Below are 16,349 nucleotides of genomic sequence, written 5' to 3' on the forward strand. Positions count from 1 at the left end.
GGAGGCTAGAAATCTGAGATAAATGTGTTGGCAGGGCTGGTTCCTTCTGAGGGCTGTGAGGAAGGATCTGCTTCATGCTGCTCTCCTAACTTGTGGTGGTTTGTTTGCAATATTCAGCATTCCTTGTAGACAACATTCTCCTTGTCTTCATATTGTCTTTTCTCTGTATGTGTCTCTTTCTCTTTACATAGTGTGTTCTTTTTATAAGGACACCAGGCCTATTGGATTAGGGGCCCCTCCTATACCAATATGAATTCATCTTAATCAATTATATCTGCAATGACCCAATTTCCAAATAAGGTCACATTCTGAGGGGGTTAGGACTTCAATATATGAATTTTGGGGAGGACAAAATTCAACCCATAACAATATATAAAGTTCTAACAGAAAGCACTCGTTTAAATTCAGCAAAATGCTCTGAGCCAAGAACTATAAAAATAGGAAGAAAGGAAAAACACAATTTGAATCATCTAGGCAGCTTTACCCACTATTTTATTTTATGCTCCACAGGGGAAATTGAGATGCAAGATGAGATTCTGCTGTTCAGTCAGATGCAATTTCGTTTTGCTTCTTGGAAACTCAGCATCTAGTCACTCTGAATGTGACCTAGTGTTTAAAAATATGTATTTGATAATATGTGATATTTGCCCTATAGTCTGGCTTTATAATCTCACTTCCAATGAGATGCTATCTCCTATTTTGCTGGGCTGCTCTATTTCACTATACAGCAATGACAGAATAATGCTTTTACACTTCACTGAATTCTTTCACTTTTACCTGGACAGCCCTCTCCATCCCTCTCCCACCTCAGCCATAACTAAACAAATAAGCAAAGATGGAAAGTTCTCAGCTTTTAAGTGAAACAGAAAGGGAGGGAGTGAGGGAGAAAGAAAGGAAGGAAACAAAAGATGAAAAACCTTACGCAAGTGTGAGGCTCTGTAGGATACATGACATGGTCTTTTGTCTTTCTGCTCACCCAGACTAAATAAAAATGTCAAAAACTAGGGGAGTGTGGTGGGTTGAATGGTAGCCCCCGAAGAGACATGTCTACATCCTAATCCCCATAACCAGCAAATGTTACCTTATTTGGAAAAAGGATCTTAGCAGATGTGAAAAGTTAAGGACCTTGAGATGAAGAGATCATCTGGATTATCTGGGTGGGCCCTAAATCCAATGATAAGTGCCTTTATAAAAGACACACATGGACTTCTGGCCTCCAGAACCGTGAGAGGTTGCATTTCTGTCGTGGTAAGCCACCCAGTTTGTGATCACTTATAATGGCAGCCGAGAAAACTAACATAGGGAGTAAAAGTAGGGGAGGGATCAGATGGACTTAATAGAATCAATATCAAAGCCCAGAGCCTTGGAAATCCCTGCCTCCCACAGCCCCACACACTGAGCAAGCAAGTGCCAAGGAGCTTCTGGGAGACAGGCTAGTCTGTGCATGTATATCACTGTGTCTAGGAGCTTTCTCAGTTGTCTTTCTCATTACTATCTGGAGAGCACCCAACATTGATAGCAGCCAGCAAATAGCTTGCTGATGGCCGGCATGAATAATTCCTGTCTGTACCCACAGAGTTTGCTCAGCCTGCAACTGATCCATCCTGCTAGGGGACCTGTAATGAAGTAATGAAGGTGAGGGGGCAAAGCATCTACTCCTGATGAAGGTGGAACTACATGGAACTAGCTCCAGATTGCCTACAGAGCAAGACAGCAGGAAACTACCAAGAACAACTCTGCTGCTGTTAGCCCCATCAGGGCTACCTGATACTACCAGTTCCTGGGCCTTTGGGGTTTCTGCAGAGTAGTTAGCTTACTTCTTAGCTTTTACCAGTGCTGTTTGGGATTCAGATTTTTCAAGGCTGAGAAGTCTGTTTCCTGCTGTCCAACTGCTTGCCAGTCCCCAAATTTTACTGATCTTGTCTCCTCCACTGTTCTCTTGGTTCTAAAGCCTTTTAAAAAGTACTTTTGGACTTCCCTGGTGGCACAGTGGTTAAGAATCTGCCTACCAATGCAGGGGACAAGGGTTCGAGCCCTGGTCCAGGAAGATCCCACATGCCGCGGAGCAACTAAGCCCTTGCACCACAACTACTGAGCCTGAGCTCTAGAGCCCAAGAGCCACAACAACTGAGCCCACGCACCACAACTACTGAAGCCCATGCGCCTAGAGCCCATGCTCCACAAGAGAAACCACTGCAATGAGAAGCCCACACACCGCAACGAAGAGTAGCCCACACTCGCTGCAACTAGAGAAAGCCAGCGCGCAGCAACAAAGACCCAACGCAGCCGATAAATAAATAAATAAATAAATAAAAAAGAATCCGCCTGCCAATGCAGGGGACACGGGTTCAAGCCCTGGTCCAGGAAGATCTCACATGCCGCAGAGCAACTGAGCCCGTGCACCACAACTACTGAGCCTGCGCTCTAGAGCCCATGCGCTACAACTGCTGAGCCCGTGTGCAACAACTATTGAAGCCCGCGCACCTAGAGCCTGTGCTCCGACCGCAATGAGAAGCTCACGCACCGCAACGAAGAGTAGCCCCCGCTCGCCGCAACTAGAGAAAGCCCATGCGCAGCAACGAAGACCCAACACAGCCAAAAATAAATAAATTAATTAGTAAAAGTACCTTTAAAATTCCTTTACTGTCATTTTAAAAGGATGAAGGAGGGAGGGAGGGCGAGAGGAAGGCTCAAGCTAATGTGTACATTTAATCTGCCATCTTTAATTAGAATGATGCAAAATTTTTATCTGAAGATTTGTACCTTGATTCAGTTCTGGAAAATTCTTAGCGATTATCTCTTCAAACATTGCTTCTTTGCTGAATTAGTTTTTCTCTTCCTACTGTAACAAGTCACCATAAACATAGCAGCTTAAGACAATACAAATTGATTATCTCATAGTTCTGTAGGTCAGAAGTCTAGGTAGGCCCTGCTGCCAAAATCAAGGTGTCAGTAGCCTGGGCTTTTATCTCAAGGTAAGAGAATAAAGGAGGAAATCTGCTTCCACATTCACTTAGGTTGTTGGCTGGAATTCCGTTCCCTGTTCCTGGAGGGCTGAGGTTCATGATTCTCTGCAGGCTCTTAGCCACCCTCAGCTGTCCTACGATCCCCGCATTCCTCATCACACTGCACCCTCCATCTTCAAACCCCCAACAGCCGTCAAGTCCTGCTCACACTTGTCTGTTTTTAAGGGTTTGTGCAAAGGCATTGGGCCCACCTGGAATATCCAGGACAATCTCCCGGTTTTAAGGCCTTTAACGACCTTAATTATATCTGCAAAATCCCTCTTGCCATGTAATATAACATATTCATAGGTTCCAGAAATTTGGGTGTGGACACCTTTGCGGGGGGCATCTGCCTTTCATAGCTCTGGGGCCTTCTTTGAGTCTCTCAAGCTATTATTTGTATTTCTTAATTGCTTTCTAAATATATTTCTTTGCACTAGGTTCTAGGTAAATTTTCTAATTCTTTTCACTATAGCTAATCTACAGTTCATCCCATGTAATGTAAAAAAAAATTTGATGACTGTATTTTTAATTTCCAATTTTTCTGATTGACTCCCTTTCATATGCATCTGTTCTTGTTTCATTTAACAATTCTTGTTCTTTCTAATGGCTGTTATTCCTTCCATCTATCTAGACCAGTGGTTCTCAACGAGGAGTGATTTATCCTCCCAAGGGACAGCTGGCAATGTCAGGAGAGATTTTTGGTTGTCACAACTTGGGGGATGCTACTGGCACCTACTGGGTAGAAGCCAAGAATGTTATTAAACATTCTACAATACACAGGACAAGCCCTCTAAAACAAAGAATTGTTCAGCCCCAAATGTCAAAAGTGCCAAGGTCGAGAAACTTCAATCTAGATCACCTTACACATATTCATTTTAAAGGCTTCATCAGACTCTTTCATTTCATCTAGAGAGAATTCATGTTTTCATGTTTTATTTTGTTGGCTATCCTTGTTAGCATTAGATTTCTTCATTGTTTTTGGTTTGTAAGTGCACTTTCAGTGAAAGATTATTTTTTTTCTCTCTGCATCTGGCTCTCCCTCCCCCCAGTTATCAGTTTTGAGGGTGGCCCCAACAGGATTGCCCCACAATTCATAAAACAACTTACTAAAGCACGTGGGAAAACAGACAAGGCACACACAACGAAAACGGTTAAAGCAATATACGAATGGGTACAAAGTATTCACAACCCACAGAGCAGTTAGGTGATATCCAAAGATTAGGTACATTTTCAGAATGGAAGTCCTACTTGGGAGAGTAGTAAATAGAAAGGAGGAAATGAGCTCCTCTCTGATCATCTAGAAGTTTTCACGTGAGAAATGGAATTCTAGGATTTGACCATGTGTTTTCTATATATGAGCAGGCTCTCTATAACCAGTTGATTTAAATGTAATTCCATTCACAAATGTTTACTGCGGTCGGTGCCAGAGAAATTAGCTGAGTAAAATAATCTTGACTCAAGGAATTCAAAATTGGAGGAGGCAGGGAGAGACATATAAACAAATAATTACATTTTGACGGGATGAGTTATAACTCATGGGATCAGAACATAGTGATATTATACTCATCATAATGGGATGAATATAAGGGTCTACACATCGGGGACATGGGTGTGGGTGGTTCTCAGGGAAAGTTGCACAGACAACTTGCTATTTAAGCTGGAGTTCACGTGGAGTAGGCGTCCCCCTAGCGGGTGAAGGCTAATCCGCAGCAGGGACCAGGGCTGGGCAGGGTTTTAACCGCGCGCCCAGAAGTTTAAGGCACCCGACGGATAGGATGACACCGTCTCTGGCGCCCGCTGAGGTTCAGGGCTCGCCGGCCGCTAGGGGGCGCCACGGCGTCGCGCCGTGCGGGCCGTTGCGTTTCCGGGCCGGGCCTAGCGCCGCCATCGCTGTGGGGCGCGACCCCGCCGCGCGCGGCAAAACGACTGCCGCTCCCGTTACCGGGGCAACCGCGGCGCCTCCTCCGTGCCGGCCCCGATAGTCTCTCCGCGCCATTTTCAAACTGTCCTGGAGACGGAAACGGTGTCTGGGGCGGAAGGAGCCAGCAAAGGAGGCGAGGCGCGAGGGAGAATGCGACCGCAGGCGGAGGGAGCAGCGGCCGGGGCTGCGGGTGAGCGCGGCGCGGAGCGGGAGGGCCGGGCTGGGCGGTGCCTCCGCCTCCCGGGCGGTCCCGGCGGGCCGGGCCGGGGCGCTGCCGGGAGGGAGGCCGCGCGGCCTCGGGAGGAAGTGGGGCCCGGGCGGGCGGGCGGACGGGGCGCGGAGACTTCCCACCGCCCCGCTGCCGACACCCCTTCCCTTCAACACCCGACTGCGGATCTGCGGCCCGGAGGTCGGCCTGGGGCCGCGGGAGCCCCCTGTTTCCTCCTAGCCCTCTCGCCGCGAGCGTCTGTGCGGCCCCCGCGGCCCCGCCTCCTACTGACTGATGGGTTGATTTAAAAGTTAAAATGCTCTTTTCGTATAAGAATCATACAGGCTCTTTGTAAAAACAAAAGTGCCCAAAAGCGTAGGACGAGAGTCGTTTATTAACCATTGTCCGGCACCTTAGTTAACATCCCCTCTTGCTTCCACTCTCTGAAATGAGTGAGGATTCCCGAGATAAACTCAGTTAAGGTTGGTTTTGGGGTTTGTTTTGTTTTGTTTTTTTGTTTTTGGCCCCTGTGCATATGTACGCACAGGATATTTTTGTAAAAATAAGATGTACTGGCTTTCAGACGTCAACCCCCCAGAGTTAAGCAAGTGGCTGGTTCTAAACACGTATGCGTGGAGGACGTCCAAACCTTACCTTTTATGCTGTTTTGCTAGAAATTTTCAGTATAGCCACAGTGTTTGGATAATGGAGATGGGGGTGGTGGTGGAGGACAGCAGCCTATGGGTGGGGAAAGCCTAATACGTGTTTTTTGTCCTTGTTGGGAGGATTTTAATCTTTTTCATCTGTCCTGTGTGTTGATGATTTTTTGATTCATATTCATATTCTCCCTCTCTCTCAGAAGGATGTGAGGAAGTATTATTTCTGGGTAACCAAAGTGGGTACCAGACAAAATGGAGAAATGTTTGAATGTTGAGGCCCTACTAGTTCTTGGTTTGACAGGTGCATTTCTGATGTCTCCAGGGCTTTTTCTAGAACACCCTGCATCAGTCAGGTCCCTCTTGTGGAAGGAACCTAGAAAGAACCTAGTATGGAATGAGGACGCCATTCAAAGAAAAGGCTAACAAGAGTGTGGAGAAGGAAGGATTTGTAGAAAGGAGTAATCAAGGAGAGGTACTAATTTAGGAGTGATTTGGTAAGTTGAGGCAGCATAGTACAGAAACCAGAGTGCTGGATCAGGACTCAGGGGACCTGAATACCCACCTACTTCGTGGCCTTGTGGTTTGGGAAGATAGTTACTCTCTTTTTATTTATTTATTTATGTATTTATTTATTGGCTGCCTTGGGTCATCATTGCTGCGCGCAGGCTTTCTCTAGTTGCGGAGAGCAGGGGCTGCTTTTCGTTGTGGTGCGTGGGCTTCTCTTGTTGTGGAGCACGGGCTCTAGGTGCACGGGCTCAGTAGCTGTGGCACACGGGCTCAGTAGCTGTGGCACAGGGGTTTAGTTGCTCCGCGGCTTGTGGGATCTTCCTAGACCAGGGTTCGAACCCACGTGCCCTGCATTGGCAGGAGGATTCTTAACGACTGCGCCACCAGGGAAGTCCTTGTTTTATCTTTTCCTTATAGGTTTATGAGGAGATGTTTATTTTAATGCAGCAACGTGAATATCATAAATATCGGATTTAAATCAATCTAAATATTCCAGAAGACTGCCTACCTGAAAAGAAACAAAAAATAATTGCTTCATATTAAAAGATTCTTTTCTTCTTAACGTGAAACAATAATAATAGCTGATAATAGAATGATGTTTCGTTCTTTTCTTTTAGGATTTTAATTTTTGGAAATGAATAAAACTAGTTTGGAAGACAAGATGACTACAGCTGCAGAAAGAAAATATATTAATATTAGGAAAAGATTGGATCAGTTGGGATACCGCCAGACTCTGACAGTGGAGTGTTTACCTTTGGTAGAAAAACTTTTCAGGTAAAGATGAAAATACAGTTCTAAACCTGTGTGATCCTTAATCCCATTTATCTAGTTTCTGATTGAACTTTATCCTTCAGTAGAGAAATGGGTAGATTTTTTAAAAGTCCTTAAGTCATCTGAAGTTTCTCTATTCTTCTTAGATTCTACTCTGCTGTCATAGATTCAGGGCCTCCACATTGCAAAACTCTAGGGTCACCATTCAGAGTGAATGTTTCTGCAGGTTTTGTCTGTGAGTAAAAGTACAATTTTTAATGTGATTTTCTGATCTGGTTAGGAGTTCTGTAACTGTTATTCACTAGTCTTTATTTTTTTATTGACATATAGTTGACTTATTATGTTAGTCACTGGTCTCTAATTATTATTACATTTGTAATGTTTCTCTAATGTGGTTGACCATGACTTTAGCTGTTACTAGTTACTTTAACTGAAAGAGTCTTTGTGATTTTTGTTCTTTTCTGCATGAATTCTATTACTATGATTTGAGACTAGAGCAGGGAAGTGGCCTAGGAAGCTTTTGCAGTAGGACTATAAGTGATGATGATGGAAAGGAGAGAATGGATGAAAGATACTTTATGGTCTTTAGCATGGCCTGCAGAATCCTTCATGATCTAGTACTAGATCGACAATTCGGAGTTATAGGGTAGAAGTATATTTAACTTTTCAGGAAACTGACAAACTTTTTCCACAGTGATTTTATACTTGTACACCTTCATCTCCCATGTATTAACCACCTGAAGCTCCTAAACATGTGTTCACTTTCTCCCTTGGTCTCTCCATATGCTATTCTATCTGCCTGTAAAGTCCCTTTCTCCTCTCCCTCCTGCCTTGCCCTTATGTTCAGTTAGCCATATGGCCTGCAGGACTCTGTCACATCTGCTGCATGTTATTAGCTATTATCATTGTTGGAAACTTGTTTTATCTTCCTGATAGAATGCAAACTCCATGAGACTAGAGACTGACTTTATAACTGGCATACCTAGAACAGGCTGAACACATTGTTGGCACTGAAATATTTGTTGAGGTTATCACATAGTATTATAACTTTTGACAAATTGTTAGTAGAACATAAGATCCGTGGTAGTGGGTTCTTTACCGTGTTCCCTGCTCAGTAAATGTTGATGGAGTGAATATTCCACTGGTCTGTGTTCTTAGAGGTCGGGAACTGACTCATTATTTGTTGCGTCCCTGACACAGCATATAGCAGGCATTCAGTAAATGTTTGTTGAATGAACAAATAAGTTTCACAGATTCCACAGGATCAGGTGACTTATTAGACATGGCAGGGTGAGTTAGAGGGGAGATTGAAAGATGATTCTGCCTGTGTGAATATGTTTCATAACTTTTAATTAATCCTGTTTTGGGACTTCACTTGTGGTTCAGTGGTTCAGAATCTGCCTGCCAATGCAGGGGACACAGTTTCGATCCCTGGTCCGGGAAGATCCCACATGCCGCGGAGTGACTGAGCCCGTGAGCCACAACTACTGAGCCTGCGCTGTAGAGCCTGCAGGCCATAACTGCTGAGCCTGCATGCCACAACTACTGAAGCCCACGCGCCTATAGCCCGTGCACCACAACAAAGAGTAGCCCCTGCTCGCCACAACTAGTGAAAGCCTGTGCACAGCAATGAAGACCCAACGCAGCCAAAAATAAAACAAATTTATGTTAAAAAAAATCTTTAATCCTGTTTTGAGAAATTTTTGAGTACTTCCTGGTACCTTGAAAGACTCCTAGTGTTTGTTTTTGTTTGTTTTAGATTTGAGCTCACTTAACATTAACATTTATTTTAAGTCTTTTTACAAATAAGTTTTTAGTTATTAAAAGTTAATGGAATGTTTCCTTGTATTTGCATTTTCTGTTCTTGAATATTAGTGATCTAGTTCATACAACAGAAAGTCTTCGGAAATCAAAATTATCTGCTGTGAAAGCTGAAAAAGAAAGTGCCAATTTTGATTTTGTATTGGAACCTTATAAACTTGAAAATGCAAGATTGAGTAAAGAAAATAATGAATTATACCTGGAATTAATGAAACTGAGAGAACAATCAGGCCAACACATTAAAGGTAAAATTTTGTGATTTTTAAAATGCAATTTTTTTGCCCTTTTCATTTTATATGTAAGAAAGCCTAGTCTACCTTTAAAACTGTTGATTGGAAAATGTGATAGTCATCCTATTGACACCTCTTGAAATATTGTAGGGTGTACTGAAGAGTTTCCACGAAGGAAAATAAATTTGCATTCCATAACTGTATTCATTTTTACCTTATGTGGATTAAATTTTTAGAATTAAAATTGCTGTAGAGGGCCCTCCCTGGTGGCACAGTGGTTAAGAATCCACCTGCCAATGCAGGGGACATGGGTTCGAGCCCTGGTCCAGGAAGATCTCACATGCGAGCAACTAAGCCTGTGCACCACAACTAATGAGCCTGTGCTCTAGAGCCCATGAACCACAACTGTTGAGCCTGTGCTCTAGAGCTCGTGAGCCACAACTACTGAAGCCCACGTGCCATAACTGCTGAAGCCTGTGTGCCTAGAGCCCATGCTGTGCAACAAGAGAAGCCCGCACACCGCAAGGAAGAGTAGCCCCTGCTCGCTGCAACTATAGAAAAGCCCGCACGCAGCAACAAAGACCCAACACAGCCATAAATAAATAAATAAATAAAATTAAAAAAAAAAAAATTGCTGTAGAAAATATTAAATGCGGGCTTCCCTGGTGGCGCAGTGGTTGAGAATCCGCCTGCCAATGCAGGGAACACGGGTTCGAGCCCTGGTCTGGGAGGATCCCACATGCCGCGGAGCAACTAGGCCCGTGAGCCACAATTACTGAGCCTGCGCGTCTGGAGCCTGTGCCGCGCAGCAAGAGAGGCCGCGATAGTGAGAGGCCCGCGCACCGCGATGAAGAGTGGCCCCCGCTTGCCGCAACTGGAGAGAGCCCTCGCACAGAAACGGAGACCCAACACAGCCATGAATAAATAAATAAATAAATAAAAAACATTTAAAATTTCATTAAAAAAAAAAGATTGCTGAAAGTAATTTAAAAAAAAAAAAGAAAATATTAAATGCTGGTGCTGAAGAAATGTTCTTGAAATAACTTTTGATTTTCTCTTACTGAGAGAAAGCCATGTGTCTGTCGTTCTGATTCTTTAATATCCCGTCTTTGACCTGGAAGGTAGAATTAGAATGATTTCAAAGGTACTGGGCAAGGGGTAATTATATGGCTAACTTATTATAAAATCTTCTTATATTCAATAGGAAGCCCTGTCTGATATCTGGCATGAATTCATAATCCTTTAGCTTCATATTCAGTTTACTGGATCAAAAGCCATGATTTATATTAGGCTCATACCACAGAATAAAAATATAATTCCTTTTTGTGCTTAATGACTTATTTGCAGTTTGTTAATAGTGGTAGAAAAGGTATAGCCTTTCTAACAAAGCATACATGAGAATCAGGTGGAGCCTTTCAAATTACTATGACTTTTTGTATTTTGTGAAATGGAAGAATTTCTAGATTGTAAAATACTCTTTGAATCTTTTTCATTTTAAGAGTTGAAAACCACATTGAAAAAGTGTGCACGTGAAACAGCTGATCTGAAATTTCTAAATAATCAATATGTTCATAAACTCAAACTTTTGGAGAAAGAGAGCAAAGCTAAAAATGAAAAAATTCAACAACTTCAAGAAAAGAATTTGCAAGCTGTAGTACAAACTCCAGGTGCGTCTGTTCCCTCTTAAAACAAATTGTACGCAGGTAATATTTTAAAGATGTTAGAACTGTTGACTGAAATGGGACTTTGGATTTTCATGCTTAGGCTTTAGTATTTGAAAAGATGTACTTGGCTAGTCACAAAAACTTTTAAATTTATTTCTAAAGATCCAGCTTATATTCTATACATGTGCTTAGAAATTTATATAATAACTTCTTAGATACAGGTAGTCTGGCTTCAGTGCCCAGAGTTTTATTTCCTTAATCATTAATTTAAATTCTTTTTTCTATTATTTTTATCATTATTATTTCAGTTATAAAAGTAATTCATACTCATTAAAGAATTTGGAAATGATGGGGTATATGCAGAGTTGGTGGTTGTCTGGGCATAAAGTTGGTGGAAGAATCTCCAGTACTAGTAACCAGATCATTGAGATGTCTAAACCATGGGATTAAGATTATGGAAGTAAGTGAGGTGTAGGAAAGGGCTGAATTATGAGACTAGGTAGAGCCTGAAGTAGTTTGGTCAGAATGAAGATTGCCATCAGAAGAGAGTTGAAGATCTGGACACTGGCACAGTTCTAACCAGTGACAAAGTCCAGGCGTAATCATGTTATTGTGTGCCTATAGCTGAGTGAAGAGGAGACTCATGAGAGTTGAGGAATTGGGAACCGGGGGGTCAGGGTGGGGGAGGAATCAGTGGGACTTGAAATGGCAGGAAATGAGATGGAGAGGGAGGACCGTGAGCCAAAGGCAGAAAAGATGGAGGAATGTGGGAGAAGATCTCAGAAGTACCTAGAAAATTAAGAAAACAAAAAAGAGGATAGATTTTCTGAGAAAAGAATGGGACAGATTCAAGAGAGATTTAGGAGGTGTAATCTCTAAAATTTAGTGACTGAATGTGGTAGCCTTGGGAAGTAGAGGAATTCCTAAATTTCTGTTTGAAGGGAATGAGTGGGTGGATGATGGTACTATTTCTTAAGATAGAGAATGTGGAAAGCAGAACAGGAGTCCACCCTCCACAAAGGGTGTGTTGAGTATGTTATACCTACAGGACATTCACACTGAGATTTCTAGTATGCAGTGGGATGTGTAGATCTGTTCTCAGAAGTATGATCCCAGATGGAGATTCACATTTGGGAATCATTGGAATATCATGAGAATTGAAGCTCTGAATGTGGTAGGAATTATCTAGTAAGATTATGTAGACTGGTAAGAGAGGAGAACCAAAGACAGACCCTAGGAAAATTGGCATTTAAGGCACAGGTGGAAGAAGAGGGTCTTTGAAAGAAACTGAGGAGCAACCAAGGAGGAAAACCAGGAGATAAGGGAAGAAGAAAATGGTTTACCTGTTCAAGTGTGTATACAAGCAGGTCATTTAAATACTTTTGACCCAGTTTCTTCATCCTCAAAACAAGAGATTAGGAGTATAAAAAATTTGTTAGGATTCTAATGAGGACAAAGTTGAGGGTTACGTTTGTTCTTTGTGAGGGTCAATTAGTTTTTCAAGTACATGTCTAATCTTCACCAGATACTGGAAAAGGTAAATTATCCATGTGGTTTGGACCAAGGCAGGATATATCTAACCATAAAAATAAATTACTCCTGTTAGTTTTAAGGATAATTGAGACAATTTACTAATTAAGAAATTATACTAATTCAGGGTATACATTCCGCTATATACTAATTTTGCTTCTTAAAGTTTCAGTTATCTTCTCCTTTGGCATTGCTTAATAAGCGTGTTTATTTTAGTTATCACTGCCTTAAGCTCCTCATTTGACAGTTTCCTGCTGGTGATGATTTCTTGAGCTCATAGTAGCGAATACCACAAGGCACACTCAACTTTTAATCTTGCCAAAGTCTGGTCCTCATCTCCTGGAGGAACAGATTAAATCTGGGCATGTGTACCAAGCATGCAGAAAATAAAGCTTGTTTTATAACCATATCTTGTTGAGGTTTTCAGGAATGCGTTGTTTAAAGATCAGGTGGGTATTTATATATAAGGGAGAAAACATTTTATCAGTATGTAATATGAGCTAGAGACACACTTTATAACTAAAAGGCTAACCTTCTGAAATATTTAATTCTAAGACAGTGTTTTGTTTTGTTTTAAATTTTTTGAAATACACATTTGCTTCTTTTAGGTGGCAAGAAAAGAAGTATTGCTTTCAGGCGCCAGCGTATGCAAATTGACGAACCAGTCCCTCCCTCTGAAGTCAGTTCTTACCCAGTTCCTCAGCCAGATGACCCGTACATTGCAGACCTCCTGCAAGTGGCTGATAACAGGTGCATTAAATAATTCTTTGTTGGCTTTAGTTAATTGATCACTTGGTTCGCCTTCAGTTTCTTCGTAGTAGGGCTTCTGTCTTCTTAACTAGTGTATCTCTGGTGCCTAGCACAGAACTTTTGCACAAGCGCTCAGTAAATGCTTTCTGAGTGTATTCTGAATATAGAAGGTTTTTACTTGTTTTGAAACTTCTGATTTCAAAGAGATCATATATCTGATGTTTCTGTCCATATTTGATTTAAAACAATTTATTGCCAGATAGAGCCTATTTCAGTAGAGTTGCTTTGACATTTAGTTTCATCACCCAGTAAATCTTTTACAGACTCTTTATTACTTCAGATTTTTGTCAAATACCAGTAGACATGAGTAGACTTGTAACTGGCTTTGAAATTCTGCTTCATGATTCTCTAGCTCTATATGTTGATATTTCCTTAAATTGGAATCAGATATAAATTCTGTTTTAATTAAAACTTCATTAAGCTCTCTGGAAAAGGCACTATGTAACTGTTCTGGGGATGTAAAGATGAATAAGGTGGTGTTGCAGCTTTTGAGAAGCTTATAACCCAGTATAATAAAGATGAGACAAGGGAAATACACAAAATGCCATTAAGAAAATTATAAGAGGTACAGAGGAGTGAGAGAGCACTAGTGACAGCCTCTGTGGTCATAGCTGCAGAAACAGTTTAAAATACGGAACACACTAGTGGAAATGGTTAGTGCAATTAGCTTTTTACTTTGTAGATTATGCAGAGAATATGGGGGAGTTTTCTACTTTATTAATCTCAATATAGCACACAAAAAAAGACATTGATTGAGGGACTAATTAGGATCTTTTAGCTCAGTTCTTCTCACACAGTATTATGTACCTGTATTTATATAGTTATCTGACCTTACCCATGAAATACCTTGTGTTTTGTTTTTCTGCTACAGTTATAATCTAGGATTTAGACTGTGTTAGTATTATGCAAGAAGTTTTTGGGGGCTACATGTGTTAGCATTTTCTGTCTTTTTCTTTCACCTTAACATTCTTCTTCATTCTTCTTTTCTATCAAACCATCATAGGTAGCATTAGTCTCTTGATTATCTTGTTTGTTTTAATTTGCACGTGCACATTTACCTGTATTCAGAGTCATTCGTGCATATGTAAGTGTGGGTGCATACATACTCCTCTCCTACACCTAGATTAGTAGGAAATGTTGGTTCCAGTAATGGCAGGGACGAGCAGTGTTTAGCCTTACTCACCCTACTCCATGGAAAATCTCTCTTAAAAGCAGACCTGGCTTCAGACTTTATTTTTCCAGTATGAAAGTGGTTGTGTCATATTTATGTTAATGCGTGGCAAAGCTTGATGTAAAACAAATACATTTGAGCAGTTGCAGAATTCAGATAATTTAGACAAATCTTGTTTCTCTTAGAATTAACGAGTTCCGGAAAGGAGTAGGTTTTTTGCTGTAGTTACTTGGAAAATGGTAGTATTTCTCAATATTTTTCTTTTTTCTAGGATTGCAGGATAGTTCATTAGAAAATACAGGGTCATGTAGGGTCCCTTATTTCACTTTATAATATTGTAAATTTTGGACTAGACGCTTAGTTCCCTGAACCTGAGAATTAGCAACAGTACCTGGAAGAGTTGTCCTGAGGATCAAAATGCAGTAGTAGGCATAATGTATCTGAGTTTCAAATTATTTACCACTCAATTTTTTATCTATTCTTGGAAAATTAAATCTGCAAGACGATGTACTCTACGCTGTGGCTTTGGAACCCTTTGGCACAGCACCTCCTACCTCACTGAGAAACAAAAAGTAGAGGGTTTTTAAGAGAAGGCATCTAGTTTCACTTCTTGTTATTTTGTATTTCTTAACAAAAGTATATTGGCATTAGTTATAAATGTGTTTCAGAATTCAAGAACTTCAGCAAGAAGTCTACCAGTTACAAGAAAAGTTAGCAGTGATGGAAAGTGGACTGAGAGATTATAACAAGCAGGTAGGATTTTTATTTACTTGCATAGTAGGTGTGATTGTAAGTGAAATTAAGTTATATTTGATATTACTGATACTGAGTTTTTAATACAGCTCTTTTTCATAAATTTGTTAATATTTAGAATTAATAGATGGAATGGCTTAGATGGCTTCAGGGCATTCAGTCCATTCCCTTCATTATGCATGGAGGTGAATAGTAGTTTTTTGTTTTGCTTTGATTTTTTAAGGTGAATCATCTGTCTCCCCAAATATAACCATATTAACTGTTTCCATCTCAGGAGGTATTTTATTAAAGTGTGTTATGCTTTGTAATGGTATTTTAAATAATTTTTTAATCTTACTATAGATTTTGTCATTTTGAATATAAGGCTCTTTGAAAGTTACTTTTCTGTGTTGCCGTATTTGTTGCATGCTTTTGCTACAAGCACTAGTACCCCATAACACAGTTTTCTGAGGAAGCAGGGGAATTAATAGATGCAGAGTTAGATTATAACTTTAACAAGCTTTGTTCTTTCCTACTTTCTGTTGGTGTCTTGGCTAAATTCTGACTTGGATAATTATAGGCTTTCTTTCTTAACATGCTTACTGAAGTTTAAATTGGGTAACATGTTTTTCATTTTCTGCACATGACTGTGTTTTTTTGGAGTGAAGAAATCTGCACATACAAATATAGATGTAACTTATGTGTTGGTGTAACTGTTAAGTTTATAAAGTACTTTGAAGATTACTTGGATAAAATGGAGTGAAAAGGAATTCTTATAATGTCAACCAAAAAGCTTACTTCATGGAGAGATGTGGAAGATATCAAATATGCACATGAGATGAATTGTATTGATATTTTTCAATTTATTTTCAGTCATTCTTTCATCATATTTTTTTCCAAGTACTTTATGAACATAAACTGACCAATCTTTACTATCTCTGTATGAGGTGGCTGGGGTGTTTGGAGAAAATAACCTGACCATTCTGATTGAAACCACCAATTTATTGTGGTTATCAATCTTGGTTGAGTCCACTCTGTTCCCTATCAGTTGTTTTTTTTTTTTTTTGCTTGAACTTGTTCTGTTTTTCTCAGCATATATTCCAGATTTTACTGTTCTCTTCAAGCTCTTTCCCTGGCCTATAAGACCCTCCTTCTCAGGATATCACCTTTTTTTCAATTTCCTATCTCTACCCCTTTAAAATGAGCAATATTCACACTCAGGCTCTCCTTAAGACTTAGTGGTTAGGGTGGTGTTCTTCCTGTTTAAGGTTTAGTCTTTCTGCCTGTGCACTTGGCCCCATTTCCTCTCTTCTTCTT

The 16,349-nt window shown here is 40.8% G+C and overlaps 1 protein-coding gene across 1 annotated transcript in view; it reads left to right on the forward strand.

The window, feature by feature from the left end:
* Positions 1–5,038: 5,038 nt before the first annotated feature.
* Positions 5,039–16,349, forward strand: part of CEP135 (centrosomal protein 135) — a 69,381-nt gene continuing 58,070 nt past the window's right edge. The window contains exons 1-6 of the mRNA XM_061191397.1: positions 5,039–5,119; positions 6,921–7,077; positions 8,950–9,140; positions 10,625–10,792; positions 12,928–13,069; positions 14,969–15,053. Coding sequence (XP_061047380.1) covers positions 6,938–7,077; positions 8,950–9,140; positions 10,625–10,792; positions 12,928–13,069; positions 14,969–15,053 — 726 coding nt within the window. The 5' untranslated portion in view covers positions 5,039–5,119; positions 6,921–6,937. The remainder of the gene's footprint in view (positions 5,120–6,920; positions 7,078–8,949; positions 9,141–10,624; positions 10,793–12,927; positions 13,070–14,968; positions 15,054–16,349) is intronic.

Source organism: Eubalaena glacialis, chromosome 5, assembly GCF_028564815.1.
Source record: "Eubalaena glacialis isolate mEubGla1 chromosome 5, mEubGla1.1.hap2.+ XY, whole genome shotgun sequence".
Classification (NCBI taxonomy): Eukaryota; Metazoa; Chordata; class Mammalia; order Artiodactyla; family Balaenidae; genus Eubalaena; species Eubalaena glacialis.